Source organism: Centropristis striata, chromosome 13 (genome assembly GCF_030273125.1).
Source record: "Centropristis striata isolate RG_2023a ecotype Rhode Island chromosome 13, C.striata_1.0, whole genome shotgun sequence".
Classification (NCBI taxonomy): Eukaryota; Metazoa; Chordata; class Actinopteri; order Perciformes; family Serranidae; genus Centropristis; species Centropristis striata.
In genome coordinates this window covers 36,065,965-36,083,870 of record NC_081529.1, presented here as the reverse complement: position 1 = coordinate 36,083,870, position 17,906 = coordinate 36,065,965, and the positions used below count along the sequence as shown (strand labels likewise).

The window sequence follows — 17,906 nt, the reverse complement described above, 5'->3', positions numbered from 1 at the left end:
AGCTATCAGTGCAGGGATAAAGATTTTAGAACAAATAAAACAATCTGAGTGGGTCCTTTCTGCATAACGAGAACTTTTACTTTTGATACTTTAAGTACATTTTGATGCTGATACTTTTGTACTTTTACTTCAGTAAGTTTTGAATGCAGGACTTTTACTGTATGTAATATTAGTACTTTTACTGCAGTAAAGGATCAGAATACTTCTTACACCACCACATTCTACTAAATCAGGGATGGACAACTGGAGGCCCGGGGGCCACATACGACCCTCACCCTCACTTGAAGTGGCCCTCAGTACAACTACATGCATTTGAGCATGAAATCTTAAAAGTTCAGTGTAAACATGCACAAAATTACTTCTTGCAATTAATGTTGGTCTGCTGTTTTTTTATTTGCTTCAAACATTTTGTATTCCTATTTATACTGTTAAACCTGCACTTGAGCATGAAATATGTTAAGTTACTGCACTGTAAACATATTTAAATTTGCAGTTTCATTTCAGTTCAATTTGTCAAAAATAGATAACATTTACAAAAGAGTAACAAAAAAGTCAGCTATCAGTGCAGGAAGATAAAGATTGCAACAGCGATTTTTAGAAATAATTGTGAATTGAATGCTCGGAGCAAAGTTGTTAATGGTGGTTGTAAAAAGGAGAACTTGCAAGTGGTTGGTTTTTGTGTTTCTTCCCGTTTGAGGAAGTGATTAAAAGTAGCGTACTGTACATGCCAGACATCATCTTTGTGTGTTTGTGGTGGTCAGAGAGAGGAAGCCTATCTGAGGCCATATGGTGTTTCTGTTCCTCCGTCCAACCGCTGACATCATCCTGAGTGACACACGGCCGGCTGACTTCCTCCGTCTCATTAATCACTGGTGTGTTAACAGGAGAACTCACTCTCCTATATTCCTGCAGCCTTTACAGCTCCACACCACATTCCGCCCACCCTCGTTAGCTTCCCGGCTTCAACATCAGCCTCCAACGCTCTTTTTCCCAGCTGGCCTGCCTACTTAGCAGTGACCTTTGACCCCCCCCCCAACTATAAAACCTCCAACTTCCATGTCGCGCTTTCTCCACCTGCTGCTCACCTGCTGTGTGAGGGATGAACCCAGACAAAGGAGGAGCTGTCTCTCAACATGCCGGGGAAAAACAAACTGATTTTTTTATTGAGAAAGGCATCTTTTTTTTTTTTTTTTTTACTGCAGCTTTGTTCAAAGTTGAAGTTGAAGTGTGTACTTTGGCTTTCCCGCACTGTTATGAAACTCAAAAAAAAAAAAAAAAGGAATGGAAAAAAAGTGAAACAATCTGCAGCCGTTGGAGGACAGGTGATACTTTTAGAGTGTTATCTCTACGGAGATAAACCTGACAAGAGGGATCAGACACTCTGCGCTCTGATTGGCTGTTCTGAGCTGAACTTTTGACCATTGGAGGTACAAAGAGAGACTGAAAGTAGGACAAAGTTGCACACAAAGAAAGTGAGACACATTTATTTGAATTGCTTTAGATTTTGGAGGAGTTCATGGTTATAATTTAGATATTGGTGCTTCTGTATATTCTTGTACTTTATGCAGCATTGTTAGATTATTTTCAACTGAATTTATTGTTTTAGTACCAAAGCTTTAGCAGTTTATCATGCTATTAAGCACCTGGAGCCTAGCCTGGGTTTACCCATAATGCCTTGCACACTCGATTTAGTTTGGAACTGCAAGGCAGCATGGTGTCCATGTCTGATTCTTAGCCCTGCTTTTGGTATCCAATCACAGAGCGGGGAGGGACGGCAAGATGATGACGCGTACTATTGGACAGACGAAAGCTTGTAGTTAGCTTACAGATCCAACATGGCTGCAGCAGATGCCACGCTCTCTTTGGATCTAGCTGTAGACAGTGTTCTAGATAGTTTAGAGACAAAGTTTATTTTAAAAGAAGAACAACATTTGGTTTTACACTCCTTTATCACCACCAAAAAGGATGTTTTAGCCTTGCTGAGAAACAGGATTTGGCAAAAGCCTGATCTACCAACTAGCCCCGTTAGCGGCTAAGCTAACAGGTTTTAGCGAGACCCCGGTAGTTGTGGTCGTCTCGCCATTGATCGCCCTGATGGAGGACCAGATAAATCATTGTTTTTTTGGAAAAATATATTTCTGAAGAGTGTGCATATGTGGAGTGTCCTTCTTCCTTCATATTTATCTTTGCACAAACGGCAATAATCGTTCGGCGCCATCGTGTAAACATCAGTCGTCTTCTGTCTCTCTACATACGTCATCTGGTATAACTGATACGATTGGCTAAGAGCTACGTACAGATGCTATGATAGACATTTGTAGCGCCCGATAAACGGCTCTCTGGAGCCTGGTTAAATCCTGTTTTGCATCTTTTAAACTGTCCTTACCTCATGCATGGTAGGAAGCTCTAAGTCTGACTTCTCTTTTCATCATTTTTTAGGTTTCCCTGCTCAGCATAGCTTTGATCAATCCAAACTCAAAAAAACATTTTAAAAGTTGTTTGCTTCTAGTCTTGCAGGCAGACCTGACAAAGCACAAAGAGTCTGAGTCTTTTTACACATTAGTATCATGTTGTAGATATTTGGCATAATTTTGATCCATTTATTGCAATATAATCACAGTGAAATCTGTTTATGTTTGGTACATACAGATGTATTTGCGCTGCATCTCATGTGAGTAACAGCAATGCAAACATGCTGCATCGGCCAAAATGTGGCTTGTTTTTAGCTTCGCTGATAGTTGGACTTTGTAGAGCAGAACGGGTTGGATAAGTGAGGAATTGGTTAAAAGAAGTGAGTCAGCAGTCAATGACGATTTAAAAGAATTAGTGAAAGGTTTCTAAGAAATTATGAATCACTGCAAAAATGAGCGGCCATTCTGCATACAATCATTAATGTACAAAGGAAATCTAAGGGCAGCAGTAAACGAGAAGAGCTGCAAAAAGGATGTGCAAAAAATGATTGTTTCACTATTTATACACAAAATGCAGCAGAAAAATGCAACCATAATACAAAATATTTACATGTGAACTAATTTTATTCAAATCAGTTGTTGTGTTGCATTGAAGATCTCGTAGGCCTAAAAATCCCCCTAAAATGAATCATTCAGTTTCAATTTTCTTTTCTTTAGGTTTGACCGATATAAATGAGAAACTGTGCAAAAACCCTGCATGAGAACTTTCAGTATAAAGATAAAATCAAGTTGAGTGTTCAGCGTGGAACAGACGGACTCCGGAGGGTTTTAACTGCTGTCAGCTTCGCTCTAAAGTTCTTGCTTTTCCACAAGTTTCTATGTTCAATTTAGAATTTTAGAATTTTTTATAATTTAGATTTTTTTGAATTTTGCAGTGTGCATTCAGCATTTCAATGCATTTCAATGCAATCTTTTGTGTTTAATGTTTTTGTGTGTGTGTTTATATGTTTTTTATTGTATTTTTTTAGTTTTTTGCGATTTTTGTGTGTTTTTAGTAATTTTTATGTGTTGTGTATTTTTTGTTTTTGTGGGTTTTTTTCATTTTTTGTGTTTTTGTGTATTTTGTGTGTGTTTTTCTGTCATTTTTTTGGGTGTTTTTATGTATTTTTTGTAATTTTATTGTTTTTATCTTTTTATTGTGTGTGTTTTTGTTTTTTTTTCCTTTCAAAATGTTGATCCAGTAAGACAAAAATGAAAAATAATAATCAGGTCATATAGGTGAGGTTGTGCTGAAAACAATGATACCAACACGGCATGGTGAACAGTTTATAAGTCGTTTATTCAGGCAGAATGAAAAGGAGACAAAAACCAACAGAATAGGCCCAAACTCCAAAGGGTTAAAGCTCCGTGAATTTGAACTGAATGAAGAAGAGAAGAATGAGATGGAAAGAGAGAGAGAGAGAGAGAGAGAGAGAGAGAGAGTCATAAAGCCGCTGAATGGAAGCGAGGAGTCATCTTTGTGAGAACTTGCAGTATATCAACTTTTATGATAGTGTAAAAACACAGATAGATCTTTGCAGGGAGACTAAACGGGGTCTGCTCTGTGGTCTATTTCTGCCACTCTGTCAGGGTCAACGGTAGCCAAAACACACATAAAGAGCTGGATGAGTGGAGGTCTGTTACTGTGTGTAAATCTCAGCCTACACACATAAATCTGCAGACTCCTCAGAGTAAATAAAGTGAGTCATCCTCCACCTAAAGGACTCTTCACTGTAACAACAGGTCATGGGAACATCAACCCGTCAGTCAGAGGGGACAAGCAGAAGAATAATCACTGATTTTAAAAAAAAAAAAACATGACATGACCAGCTCTGTACACTGTAAAAAAGGATCTGTTAAATGTATGGTAAAATACCGGCAGAACTTCACTGTAAAAAATACAGTGACTGGGTTTTCATGGTGTTTCTCCATTAACTTTACATGAAAATGTTATATTTTTACAGCAAAACTGTGTTTTTCCTACAGTTTATGACATTAAAGTTAAAGTTTTGTGCTATTCTTTGATTTACAGTAATTAAAAGTGTCTACTACGGTGATTTACACTACAGGCCAAAAGTTTGGAAGCAACTTAAATGTTCTGTTCACGATGTCTTTCTTCTTAAAAACCAGTGTGTATTGTGTGTATTTGTGGATGTGTTTACTACATGATCAGACTTTACCTTTATTGAATTGAACCATTTTCCTCCATTGACCTTTAGGGAAACATTGATGTTATCAGACCATTGGTGAATAAATGTTACCAAAAGAAAAGAAGGGCTTAGTTTTAGGGTGGAGGAGAGTCACAACTTCAGTTCAACAGTCAAAAATACAAATCCCAGTTTGCATTATTCACTTTATCTCTTTGTCTTTTGAGAGTTTGGAGACAAAAATCCCAATAAATCTCAACTGTGTTCATATCTCTGACAAAAGAAGCAAGAGTTCATATTTTATTTTATACATACATATACATTATATATTTTATACATTAAGGAAAGAAGATAACACAAAGTCTAAGCAATAAAAACCCAAAGAGCTGATAATTAGAGTCAACATGTGTTCTAATAAGTGACTCTTTATACAATAATCAGGTTTATTTGTTGCAATATAGCAAATCTAGCAATGAGGATCTTTTTTTGTACAAATTTTAATCTTGCTTCCAGACTTTTGGCCTGTAGTGTACAATGTTTAATTTTACGCCCTATTTCTGATGTAATGTGACAGTGTTTTACTGTAATTTCTAAAAACATTCTTTACAGTGTATTAAGGAACCAAACTAGGCTTTAGCTACTTTTCTAAAGCAAACAAATGTAAAGTTTCTTTAAAAACCCAGGTGGCCTTGCTACATGTGTAGGCGTCAGACAATAACTGGGTGGTTTAGTGAGTTAAGCCAAGGTGTGTTCAGCCTGCTGGGTGTGTCTCTGTGTGTTTCCGCTCCCCCCACCCCCCTGATGGTGCTCCCCACCCATCTGATGGTGCCCCCCCCACCCACCTGATGGTGCTCTCCAACCATCTGATGGTGCCCCCCCCACCCACCTGATGGTGCTCTCCACCCATCTGATGGTGCCCCCCCATCTGATGGTGCCCCCCCCACCCATCTGATGGTGCTCTACCCACCCATCTGATGGTGCCCCCCCCACCCACCTGATGGTGCTCTCCACCCATCTGATGGTGCTCTCCAACCATCTGATGGTGCCCCCCCCACCCACCTGATGGCGCTCCCCACCCATCTGATGGTGCCCCCCCCCCATCTGATGGTGCCCCCCCCACCCACCTGATGGTGCCCCCCACCCATCTGATGGTGCTCCCCCCCATCTGATGGTGCCCCCCACCCATCTGATGGTGCCTCCCTTCCCATCTGATGGTGCCCCCCACCCACCTGATGGTGCTCTCCAACCATCTGATGGTGCCCCCCCCCACCCACCTGATGGTGCTCCCCACCCACCTGATGGTGCTCTCCACCCATCTGATGGTGCCTCCCACCCATCTGATGGTGCTCTCCACCCATCTGATGGTGCTCCCCCCACCCATCTGATGGTGCCCCCCCCACCCACCTGATGGTGCTCTCCACCCATCTGATGGTGCCCCCCCCACCCACCTGATGGTGCCTCCCATCCATCTGATGGTGCCTCCCACCTATCTGATGGTGCCCCCCCACCCATCTGATGGTGCTCCCCACCCATCTGGTGGTGCTTCCCCCCCACCCACCTGATGGTGCTCCCCCCCATCTGATGGTGCCTCCCTTCCCATCTGATGGTGCCCCCCCCACCCACCTGATGGTGCTCCCCCCCATCTGATGGTGCCTCCCTTCCCATCTGATGGTGCCCCCCATCCCATCTGATGGTGCCTCCCACCCATCTGATGGTGCCTCCCACCCATCTGGTGGTGCTCCCCACCCATCTGATGGTGCCTCCCACCTATCTGATGGTGCTCCCCCCCCATCTGATGGTGCCTCCCTTCCCATCTGATGGTGCCCCCCCATCCCATCTGATGGTGCCTCCCACCCATCTGGTGGTGCTTCCCCACCCGTCTGATGGTGCTCCCCACCCATGTGATGGTGCTACTGGGAGGGTTGGTGCCCACCCTGGTGCCCTCCGCTGCCTCCGCCTCCCTCCATTAAACCTCATGCACGCTCCTATCCTAACTCTATCTTCATCCATCTAACTTTTCTTTTTGTTTCTTGATTTTTCCTTTTTATTTTCAGGGTTAAATCAGCCAGCTTGTTCCTCTCTGTTCTTCTTTCTGCCCTCTCCCTCTCTTTCTCTCTCTCTCTCTCTCTCTCTCTCTCTCTCTACTTGTTGGTGTAGCTGTCCTTATTTGGCTTCCCTTTGACTGAGTGGGAGTGTGAGTATGAATGTGACTGTGTGTGTGTGTGTGTGTGTGTTTCCTCCTGACTGTGAGTCACTGCTTGTCTGACTCACGAGCGCTAACAAAAACACACAGTTGCCATGGGAACACCCCCCCCCTCCCCCTTCTCTCTCGGCCGTCCTCCCGTCTCTCTCTCTCTGTCTCCCCCTCCCTGTCAGACTCTGGTTTCTCCTTGTGGGCACCGCTGGATCCCAGGACGGCCTCCCCATAGATATCTATGGGCCTGCCACTGTTACATTAACCCTCTATGGTTTGGTGTTGCCCCATTTTTGTCCTGTCAGATTTCTACAAGTCATGTTTTTGAGTGATGCGATACTTTAAAAAAGAGGGAAGAGTATAGGGAACCAATAGCAATGCTTTAATTTGTCGGTTGTAGTTTGTAGGTTTGCAAATGGTTTGAATTATTTCTGACAATGTATTCCTGCAATTTACCAACATATATATTACAAATGTTCAATTGTTTGAGATGTAAATGTCTGTAAACAACCATAAAATGTTAAATATTATACTTTTTACACAGTCCTAGTATTTCTTCTTGCCCATCACCTTCTGTTTACCTCATTTTATTTGGGTGGGTAGCCATGGAGTCAGTTAGTTAGCTGTGGGGCTACAACTTGAGCCTTGTTTTATAGCTCTGATTTCTTTACATTTTGGCTTATTGCCACCATTAACCCTCTATGGTACGGTGCTGCCCCCATTTTTGGCCTGTCAAATTTCTACAAGTCATGTTTTTGAGTGATGTGATACTTTAAAAAAGAGGGAAGAGTATAGGAAACCAATAGAAATGCTTTAATTTGTCACATGACCTCCAGGAGGCCATATTGAAACACTATTTTGCAGACTTTTCCAAAGGAAACAGCTTTGACATTTTGCACTACTACTACTTGCATAACAAGTTTAAAGTTTGGTCCACACACAGATTATGTTTATTTAGTCTATTTTAAGACAAAAAAACCCCACTCCAAACATGTTTTTCCCTTACTGGCATCATAATGTACCATAGAGGGTTAACTGGGGTGGGATGGAGGTAGTGAGGTGGGAAAAACATCAAGAAAACTAACAAAATAAAAGTAAAGGTGAAAAAAACTAGTATATAGGTAAAACATAGATGAAGTCCAGGAGGCTGCAGGACGACAGACAAACAATCATCTATCATCAATAGTAAGTAGAGACGCTGTTATTGGCTGAGACGGGCTAAACACAAAGTGCCCACCTGTGGCTCTATTCTCTATTCTCTGTTCTCTGCTTTTACTGCTCTGAAATTGCAGCCTGCTTTGAACTGCTGCTTCCTTTGAAGTGCTGCTGGCGTCACTGCTGGGCCGTGCCCTGACCTCCAGGGACGCCGTAATGTGCCCACGTGTGGCGTTACGTTTCCACAAAGATCAGGTAGGGCTGGATGGACCGCCACAGACTCACTACCAGGGCTCGCCTTACTTCCTGGAGGTTAAATGCTGGAGGGGCACCACCTGGTGGACACTCAGTGTGTTGTTCTGTTACTTCACTCACAAACACTACTACAGGGGTCTCAAACTGAAATGACCTGGGGGCCGCTGGAGGCAGTATCAAAATGACCAAAAAAGACACAAAATTTAAAAAAAAAGACACAAAATGACTGAAAAAGGCACAAAATGACTGAAAAAACACTAAATTACTTAAAAAAAAAAGACACAAAATAACAAAAAAAGGAACAAAATCACCAAAAAATACACTGAATTACCAAAAAAGACACATTATTTAAAAAAGACACAAAATGACCCAAAAAAGACACAAAATGAACAAAAAAAGACACAAAATTGTTAAACCCCCCCCCCCCCCCCCACAAAATTATTTAAAAAAACACAAAATCATAAAAAAAAACACAAAATTACAACAAAAAAAGGACACAAAGTTATTAGAAAAAGACACACAGTTATTTAAAAAAAGACACAAAGTTACAAAACAAAGACATAAAATTACTAAAAAACGACCCAAAATTACCAAAAAAAGAGACCCAAAATTATTTAAAATAATAATCCATATTAAACTCACATTAAATTTTCCTATCAAGGTGGGGGCCACAAAATATCGTCATGAGGGCCACAATTAGCCCGAGGGCCGCGAGTTTGAGACCCCTGATTTAGATTGAAAAAAAAGGTAACATCTCTGATGCTCCACTAAGCAGGAAACCTTGTGATACAAATCAAACTTAGCTTAATTTCAGAGTTTAAAGAGACAAACAGGGAAACCTGAACAGGTTACATCATGCTTTAACCCTCTATGATGCCAGTTAGGAAAAAAATGTGTTTTTTTGTCGTCAAATAGACTAAATAAACATAATCTGAAGAAATTTGAAACATACTCGTTTAAAGTATTTCTGGTTTATTTTATTGTCACTACAATTGGGCAATTCAAGCCACAATTGCTCAAGATAAGTATATTTAGATTTTTTTTTTCTAGTCATCATTGTTTTTCCAGTGCTGAGATATTTTTACTTATTTAAAGAAACGTTTACTTACTGCACTGGCAGATAATTTGACTTGTTTCCAGCATGTATTTGCTTAATTCTAGTTAATTATTTCTCATGTTTCGTCAGTTGGTTTCTGCTGTGTGAGGACTTCCTCCTCCTCTGTCTTTCTAACACTGAACACACTCAGACAGGATGAAGATACAGACACAGACGATAAAATAAAGCCACATTGTATCACCTCAATGCAGACAATGGAGCTACACATGAAAGTAGAGAAACACACACACCACCATCATCACCACACACACACACACACACACACACACACACACGTAGACGCGTTCAACACACTCGATGCACTTTTGACCTGCGTTTAAACCTTTGCGTGGCCTCAAAGCTGACAGCAGCTGGTGAACTGTGAGAACAGGCTGAAAGTGAAACTGAACGCCACCAATAATCCTCCACAGGAGAGAGAGAGAGAGAGAGAGAGAGAGAGAGAGAGAGTGGAGGGAAAGAAAGAGAGAAACAGGAGAAAATGAGAGACAGAGCAGTAAAAAGGAGGAATGTGGAATAGTTTCAGTCACACAAAGAGGCAGTGGTGGAATAAAATGGCACATTCTGCACAACATGGGGCCCCAATAACAGCAAAAAGCTCTGATGCATCATGTATGATGAAATAGTTGTCATCCTTGATTACGATTATCATTAAGTTAAATGAGATCCAGATCAAAGTAAATAATGATATGGTACTAAACTAAACCCAACCATCTAAGGCAGGGATGGGCAACTTAAGCATCACTTCACCAGATATGATGAAACTGACATTTTAAATATGTTTACAGTGCAGTAACTTAACATATTTCATGCTCAAATGCATGTTTAACAGTATAAATAGGAACACAAAAGGTTTGAAGCAAATAAAAAATAACCACTTACTGTGATTTCTTTTGTTTTCAGTGCAACAACAGCAGACCAACATTAATTGCAAGAAGTAATTTCGTACATTTTTACACTGCACTTTTAAGATTTGCATGTTGTTTTTCGTGTTTTCGTTTATTTTGCGTCTTTTTTGTCTTTTTGTGATCATTTTGTGTTTTTTTTTATTCATTTTGAGTCTATTTGTTTATTTTGTGTCAATTTGTTTACAGTGCAGTAACTATACATATTTCACGCTCTAATGCATGTTTAACAGTATAAATAGGAATACAGAAGCTTTGAAGCAAATAAAAAATAACCACTTACTGTGATTTTTTTTTTTTCAGTGTAAGAACAGCAGACCAACATTTTTACGCTGAACTTTTAAGATTTCATGCTCAAATGCATGTAGTTGTACTGAGGGCCACTTCACGTGAGGCTGCGGGCCGTATGTGGCCCCCGGGCCTCCTGTTGCCCATCCCTGGTCTAGGGGGTCCAGGGCAAGGCTATAATACTTTTGGACTTTTCATTAGTTTTAGTTTTAATTTCGTAGTGTTTTCTTGTTTTCAAATTCAGTTAGTTTTAATGACAGTGATAAGTTCATGAGAGTGATAAAGTTGAGCATTATTTAAGGACAGACTAGAGAAGATATGAGAGAATATGACAACAATTTAATATATTCAAAAACGCCATTGTCACACTTTATTGAAAAAATGCAACCTGCCATATATACTGTATACTTTTACTGTATATACATCAGCCATGGGAACAAAGAGTTGTCTTGCTGTGATTGTCAGAACATAAAGATTGAGTCCTGCTGCACACAAACTGATGAATGAAGGCTCTGAGAGGGTTTGAATGGACACAAAAATAGAGACGAGATGTCCACATAAAGCTGCATCTCAATAAATCAGAATATGACGTAAAAGTCCATTTCCAAACAGCTCCAACCACGTATTGAGTCATATAGATGGACGTACTGTTCAGAGGCCAACATTTACATATCAAACAGACTTTTTAAAATTGGTCTTTTGTAATATTAAACATTTATTGAGACACTGAATTTTAGGTCTTCATTAAATGTAAGCCATAATCACTATAATTAGAAGAAATTAAATAAATGAAAACATGAAATGTTTCATTCTGTGTGTAATAGATCTATATAATGTGTTATTTCGACATAAATAAACTTTCTATGATATTCTAGTTTATTGAGATGCACCTGTAGATGACTCTCCAACTTGCAGACACCACTAATGCATTAATGAATGAATGAATGAATTAATTATATCAACACTTGCATGTATACCCTCCCCTCACACACACACACACACATACACACACACATAGTGCTCCAAATGTGTGTGTGACAGCTGTTCCTGTGTAATAATCCTCAGTAAGCTCCATGGCTCCACAGTCTCTTTCACTAGATCCTCCATCTCTGACCTCCCTGGAGCTCCTCCTACACTCCTCCTGCTCACACTCCCTCATCTTATTAGGAGGTGCATATATAGAAAAACACCTAACCCTAAAAACTTCTACCAAAAGGTTTCTCAGCTGTTTCTTGTAGTATTAGATGTCCTTAATAACAGACTAAAAGTTGACCAACATCTGTCCATCCATCCATCCAACCAACCAACCAACCAACCAACCAACCAACCAACCAACCAACCATCCATCCATCCATCCATCCATCCGTCCATGCATGCATGGATGCATCCATCCATCCATTAATCCATCCATTAATCCATCCATTAATCCATCCATCCAACCAACCAACCAACCAACCAACCAACCAACCAACCAACCAACCAACCATCCAACCAACCATCCAACCAACCAACCATCCATCCATCCATCCATCCATCCATCCAACCAACCAACCAACCAACCAACCAACCAACCAACCAACCATCCATCCATCCATCCATCCATCCATCCATGCATGCATGCATCCATCCATCCATCCATCCATCCATCCATCCATCCATCCATCCATCCAACCATCCAACCAACCAACCAACCAACCATCCATCCATCCATCCATCCGTCCATGCATGCATGGATGCATCCATCCATCCATCCATTAATCCATCCATCCAACCAACCAACCAACCGACCAACCAACCAACCAACCATCCAACCAACCAACCATCCATCCATCCATCCATCCATCCATCCAACCAACCAACCAACCAACCATCCATCCATCCATCCATCCATCCATCCATGCATGCATGCATGCATGCATCCATCCATCCATCCATCCAACCATCCAACCAACCAACCAACCAACCATCCAACCAACCAACCAACCATCCATCCATCCATCCATCCATCCAACCAACCAACCAACCAACCAACCAACCATCCATCCATCCATCCATCCATCCATCCATCCATCCATCCATCCATCCATCTATCTATCTATCCATCTATCTGTGGTGTTAGTTTGCCCTCTGCTGTACACATCAAGCCTGCTCCATTCATTCGCCCTGAGAAAACCTTCCTTTCTTTTTCATTCCAGTTTCCATTGTTGACTTCATCAATACATTTAATGTTAGTGGTGCTTCCCTCTGTTCTGTTATGGAGCACTTTGGGGAAAGATGTTAGTGGTGATACATTATTATGACTGAGTGCTAAATAACAAGTAACATGAAATCATTTCTCAATAAAACAGGGATGATCTGATGTTCAGTTAAGGAAAAATACACTACAGGCCAAAAATTTGGAAGCAAGATCAAATTTGTACAATTTGTACAGTTAATCATTGCTATAGTTTGCAACAAAATAAACATGATTATTATATAAAGAGTCTCTTATTAGAACACATGTTGACTCTAATTATCAGGTCTTTGGGTTTTTATTGCTTAGACTTTGTGTTTCCTTCTTTCCTTAATGTATAAATCTGAACTCTTATTTCTTCTCTTGTCAGAGATATGAACACAGTTGAGATTTATTGAGATTTTTGGATCCACACTGCAAAAAAAGTTGTGTCTAAAAACCAGATCAAACAGTAAATCTGAGGGAAATGATCCTGCTGCATGGACAGATAATTTACCTTGACAAGATTTATTAAATTAAGATTATTAAATCTAGAAATAAGCATGTTGAACACTTAATATAAGAAATTAACTCCATTCAGACTGGTTTTTAAGAAAGACATTGTAAACAGAACATTTAAGTTGCTTCCAAACTTTTGGCCTGTAGTTTATATGTAGAAATAGAAATACATGTCGTAGATAGGGCTGGGCGATATGGTCAAAAATCTTAACAACGATATACATCACAACAGAGCATGTTTTCTGGTAATTCATGAAGGAATGGACGTGATTGTGTGAATTAAATACTGGACAAATAAATTGAGGATTAAAATGTAAAACTGCGTCCAAATTACGTGAATATCAACATAAATAATGACAAAATTCAGTTCAACCACTGTTTTTCCAACATTGTGATAGAAGGATATAGAAAAATATAAACGATATACATTTGTATCATCACATCGCCCAGCCCTGCTAGAAAACATTACACACAACCAGCCGGCATTTCCTCTGCAAGTTATTATTATTATTAATAAACATGTACTTGCACTGCAAAAAAGGTGTTTAGTCTAAAAACCAGATCAAACAGTAAATCTGAGGGAAATGATCTTGCTGCATGGACAGATAATTTACCTTGACGAAATTTCTTAAATTAAGATTATTAAATCTAGAAATAAGCATGTTGAACACTTAAAAGGGCACTACAAATTATTTGTTTCTTACCAAGATAAAAAACATTTTTGTGTCTTTTTGTGTTTTTTGGTGGGTTTCTTTTGTCATTTTACGTCTTTTTGTGTCTTTTTTGTGTCCTTTGTTGGTCTTTTTTTTGTCTTTTGTGTCATTTTTTGGTCATTTTACAACTTTTGTTTCTTTTTTGGTCATTTTTGGTCATTTTTGGTCATATTTTGGTCTTTTTGTGTCTTTTTGTGTAAAATTTTGCATTACATCTAGAAATAAGCATGTTGAACACTTAAAATAAGAAATTAACTCTTAAAACAAGATAAATTATCTAACACTTCTAAATCTAAAGTTTATTTTTATCTTGGTAAGAACCAAATAATCATCAGGTCACTCTGCTCGGGCCAGTTCATCACTGCTGGCAGCTTTACTTTATCTGGTTTTAAGAGTTGATTTCTTATTTTAAGGACAATTTTTTTCTGTTTTTCTGACTATTTTTTTCAGTTTTTTATTAAATCTAGAAAAAAGCATGTTGAACGCTTAAAATAAGAAATTAACTCATCAAACAAGATAAATGATCTAACTTATCCTACTTTAATTTATCTTGTTTTAAGAGTTAATTTCTTATTTTAAGTGTTCAACATGCTTATTTCTAGATTTAATAATCTTAATTTAATAAATCTTGTCAAGGTAAATTATCTGTCCATGCAGCGAGATCATTTCCCTCAGATTTACTGTTTGATCTGGTTTCTATCAGTTTTTTCTGCAGGGTGGGCTGTTGGTGGAGGGTCTCGACTCCTTCACAGTGATCTTCTGCCGTCTTTGGCCGATGGGCCAAAACTCCCAAAATGTCCACAATCAATAATGTCACAGTGTCCATAAAACGCTTTAAAATGCAGTCCATGGTGATGGGATACTGTTTTTTTTTATAATAGTTGTTTATTATACTTTTTAAATACAAAAATAACTGTCTCTCTCCTTTATTTGAAACAAGTCTGTAAGAGCGGAGAGATTGAAAGGGTTAAAGCCAAAAAGGATTTTAATGGTTAATGTGAAACTTTCCCACCTGACACAAGTTTTAAGGTGCTCTTCCTGCAGAACTTTGTGGTTTTAGCAACAGCTTTTGCAGCCAATAAGCACTTTCTTCATGTTTTCCTTGTAGGAGGGAAAAGAAGCTGGTAAAGGGTCTCTGAAGAGGAATAAAAAGTAAAATCCATAGTTTTCCTTTTGTCACATTTAATTCCAGGAACAGATTATCTTCTGTTGTAAAAGGATCTTGGTTCTTTCTTTAGAGTTCATGTCTCTGTTCGTAGCGTCCTCTGAAGGGGAAAAAGTCTCAGAAGTTGCTGAACAGCTCGTATTTCTTCATCCAGTCCATCTGCGGCGCCTTTTTCTTCTCTTTGGAGTGAACCTTCAGCTTTTCTTCTGCTGCCGTAGCGCTCAGAGTCAGACCCATCTCAGCGAACGGGTCCATCAGCCGCCCGCCGTCATCATCCGCCAGCTGGAACACAACGGGAGAATTCATCAAGACGGAGAGGAAGATTGAGAATCTGTGAATCATTCGCTCCTTCAGTTTTCAATTGGCAATCAAAAATCTAATACAGTGAACCCTCGCTATAACGCGGTTCACTTTTCACGGTCTCGCTGCTTCACGGATTTGCATCATGCATTGTGTTCTGCATTCTGACTGGCTAAACAGTCTCTCCGCGTCTTCTCTACCTGTGTGTCAATAACGTTATGGTTTAATATAATGGCCCAGAAGAAAAAAGAGCGACAACAACTACCGATAACTATGTTCTTCTCTCCAAAAAACACACCTGCACCGCAGGCTTTAGAAGAAAAAAACGCCACAGAGCGGAGTCAGGATGCAGCGGCTCAGTCAGAAGAGCAGTGAAATACTGTACTGTACACGTGAGTCACTATTTGTCCTACTGTACTTTGTATTTTTTTTCATAATCATTTTTCATTTTCTCCCGTTCCAATCCGTCACGGTGGGGCGGTGCTGATCCCCGCAATATTAACCCTTCAGTTCGTATTGATGATTAAAATTATTATTTATTTATTTATAACTATATTATTTTACAGTACAGTAGTTATTTGTAAAAAAACAAACAAACAAAAAAAAACAACAACAAACGTTTATACAGTACTTTTATTTGTTAAACAAATGCTTGGGCCTGTAAAAAGGTTTTGTTCCTTGCTTTCAATGTTTTATGGAGTATTTCATTGTATAATAACTGTAAAAAAATAAAGGTTTCTACTTCACGGATTTCGCCTATCACGGGTTCTTTTTGGAACGTAACCCCCGCGATAAACGAGGGTTCACTGTAATGAAAAATTGACTGGTTATTTTGTTATTTGTTTTTTTTATTGTAACAAAAAACAGAAAAAAGAATGCTTGTTTTTTCATATTTCAATATTAGGCTCACATCAAAAATAGGAAATGGAGAAACAGGCACCAGGACTGTATTTGATTTTAATATTTAATTGGTCGGGAAGTTTTTTGTGTTATAATAAAAAACAAATAACAAAATAACCAGTCAATTTTTCATTATTTGATTTTTGATTGCCAATTGAACATGGAAAGAAGGAATGATACACAGATTATTGAGGACTGACTTTAATGTGAAAAAACAAAAAACAAACAAACACAGCACCATACAGGTACATCTCAAATAATTAGAATATCATGAAAAAGTTCAAAATTTTCTGTCAATCATTTCAGAAAGTGAAACTCATACATTATATAGATTCATTACACATAGAGTGAAATATTTCAAGTCTGTTTTTCTTGTAATTTTGATGATTCTGGTTTAGAGATAAGGAAAACACTAAACTCTTAAATTTGTCATTTTTTTCTTGTAAATTTGAATTTTTTTTATCATAAATTTGATATTTTTTTTCTCATAAGTTAATATTTTTCTCATGAATTTTTTGATTTTTTTATCATAAATTTGTATTTTTTTATCTTAAACTTTCTTTTTTTCCCTTGTAAATTCATCTCTCACAAATTTTAGATTTTTTTTTATCATTATTTTGTATTTTTTTCTCTTAAATTTGTGATTTTTTAAAAATGTGTTAATTTTTTTCGTATAATTTTGATGATTCTGGCTTAGAAATAATGAAACCACAAAACTCTTAAATTTGTCATTTTGTTCTCTTAAAATTTTCATTTTTTTCCTTGTACATTTGCCTCATAAAATTTAGATTTTTTTTGTTATCATTATTTTGTATTTTTTTTCTCTTAAATTTGTGATTTTTTTTCGTGAATTTGTTAGTTTTTTTTAATCATTTTGATGATTCTGACTTGGATATAATGAAAACATGAAACTCAGTGTGTCAGTATAGAACTAGAATATTGCTGGTCAGTTGAATATGCTGGTCCTGGGTCAGTGGTGGTTTGGGGCCATGTCCTTATTGATGTATAGAAATGAACAGACTTTTCAGAAGCCTGACATTTGTGTATAAAATGTCCTTTTTTTTTTTAAATTACTGACCTTATGTAATATTCTAATTTTCTGAGACAGTGAGTTTTGTGTTTTCATTATCTCTAAGCCAGAATCATCAAAATTGCAAGAAAAACTTTCTGAAATGATTGACAACAAATATTGAACTTTTTCACGATATTCTATTTTTCTGAGCTGTACCTGTATTGCCACCACTCACCTGTGTGCTGTTGCCGTGGCTGCTGAGGTCGGAGTGTGTGGAGCGGATGGACTGGGTGGTGGAGCTGCCGTTGATCTGACGGCTGGTGGAGCCGTTGGAGATGGAGGGACCGTCGTAGTCTGAGGACACAAACAGACAACAACTTCTATCAGCTGTTGGTTCCACTCTGGTGTTCTAGTCTTCAGACTCAAAGAACGGGACCTCAGCCAATAACTGGGACTCCTAGATCAGGGGTCTCAAACATGCGGCCCGTGGGCCAATTGTGGCCCTCGTGATGATATTTTGTGGCCCCCACCTTGATATGAAAGTTTAATGTGAGTTTTATATGAATGGCACTTTACC

The 17,906-nt window shown here is 38.8% G+C and overlaps 1 protein-coding gene across 1 annotated transcript in view; it reads right to left on the bottom strand.

Annotated features, from left to right (window-relative positions):
- Positions 1–14,624: 14,624 nt before the first annotated feature.
- Positions 14,625–17,906, bottom strand: part of LOC131982625 (Na(+)/H(+) exchange regulatory cofactor NHE-RF2) — a 65,137-nt gene continuing 61,855 nt past the window's right edge. Inside the window, exons 5-6 of the mRNA XM_059347153.1 lie at positions 17,565–17,683; positions 14,625–15,399 (exon numbers count right to left, since the gene is read on the bottom strand). Of these exons, the coding sequence (XP_059203136.1) occupies positions 15,235–15,399; positions 17,565–17,683 (284 nt within the window). The 3' untranslated portion in view covers positions 14,625–15,234. The remainder of the gene's footprint in view (positions 15,400–17,564; positions 17,684–17,906) is intronic.